The 1,163-nt window shown below is 44.3% G+C and overlaps 1 protein-coding gene across 1 annotated transcript in view; it reads right to left on the bottom strand.

The window, feature by feature from the left end:
* Positions 1–279: 279 nt before the first annotated feature.
* HOXC6 (homeobox C6) overlaps positions 280–1,163 on the bottom strand; it is an 8,833-nt gene continuing 7,949 nt past the window's right edge. Inside the window, exon 2 of the mRNA XM_027909636.1 lies at positions 280–512. Within this exon, the coding sequence (XP_027765437.1) occupies positions 280–512 (233 nt within the window). The remainder of the gene's footprint in view (positions 513–1,163) is intronic.

Here is a 1,163-nt window from a genome sequence, read left to right as displayed (position 1 = left end):
CCCCCCCCCTTTTTTTTTTTTTTTTTGCATATTAATAAGAGATTTCCTTTGTCTGAGGGATTTGGACCAGAGTCCATCCAACAGCTCCCTCCCTTCCCCATCCCCAAAAGCCAAAAAAATAATCAAAGTTTCCTCCGGGTCTTTTCCTCCAGAAGCGACGGCAAATACAAATTAAAATAATAATAATAATATTAATATTCCTTAAAACCAAATTAAAACCAGGGGACTTTCCTTCCCCACACACGAACCCCACCCCCCCCTCCCTCCTGCAAATCCCACCTAAAGAGCCTCTTTGCTTTTCAACTTGGAATCTTTCTTCCACTTCATCCTGCGGTTTTGAAACCAGATTTTGATTTGTCTCTCGTTCAGGCAGAGGTTGTTGGCGATCTCAATGCGCCTCCGCCGGGTCAGGTATCTGTTAAAATGAAACTCTTTCTCGAGTTCCAGAGTTTGGTAGCGGGTGTAGCTGGTTCGGGAGCGTTTCCCATCCGTTTCTGGAGAGAAGGAGGGGGAGTGGGGGGGTGGGAAAAAATATAAATAAATTCGAATAAAAAAAAAGGGAAAGACACGGGCAGGAAAAGCCAAAGCAGTTCTGGAGGGATTTGGATTATTTTTATTATTATTATTTATTATTTTTCTCTCTTCCAAATCCCGTCACAAATCTCGAATGGACAGAAGTTTTTTTCCCGGGGTTTTTGGGCACGAGGGGGGGGAAAGAGAAGGAGCCTGAAATCCTTCACTCCCCAACACCTTCAGCCCCCAAATCTCTCCCCCCCCCCCTTTCCTTTCCCTTCCCTTCCCTCCTAAAACCCAGATCAAACACATGTAGATGAGCCAGAAGTGAACCTGTTTCCTCTCGGACAATAAGGGTGTACAAAGGAGGGAAAAGATCTTTTCGGGGGGTGAAAATCTCATCCTTTTTTTTTATTTTTTCTTCCCTCTCCCCCCCACTCTCAGCCCTGGGAAGACGAAGAGGGAAAAATCTCTCCCTACGTTTTCCCTTTTTTATTTCTCCCCCCCGTTCTCAGCTCGCCCTCAAAGAACATGTGTATTTCAAGTTATCTTTACCCCCCTTTCCCTTCCCCAAAAAAATGGAATATTGCCTTTTATACACGTTTTGTTTCTATGATCCAATTATGCCGCCATAAATTTGGGCGTATATA

Source organism: Empidonax traillii, unplaced genomic scaffold, assembly GCF_003031625.1.
Source record: "Empidonax traillii isolate 1590-97213 ecotype Southwest subspecies unplaced genomic scaffold, ASM303162v1 scaffold2278:size29209, whole genome shotgun sequence".
In the NCBI taxonomy this organism is placed as follows: Eukaryota; Metazoa; Chordata; class Aves; order Passeriformes; family Tyrannidae; genus Empidonax; species Empidonax traillii.
The sequence above is the reverse complement of the archived record's forward strand: the minus strand, read 5'-3'. Positions and strand labels throughout refer to the sequence as shown.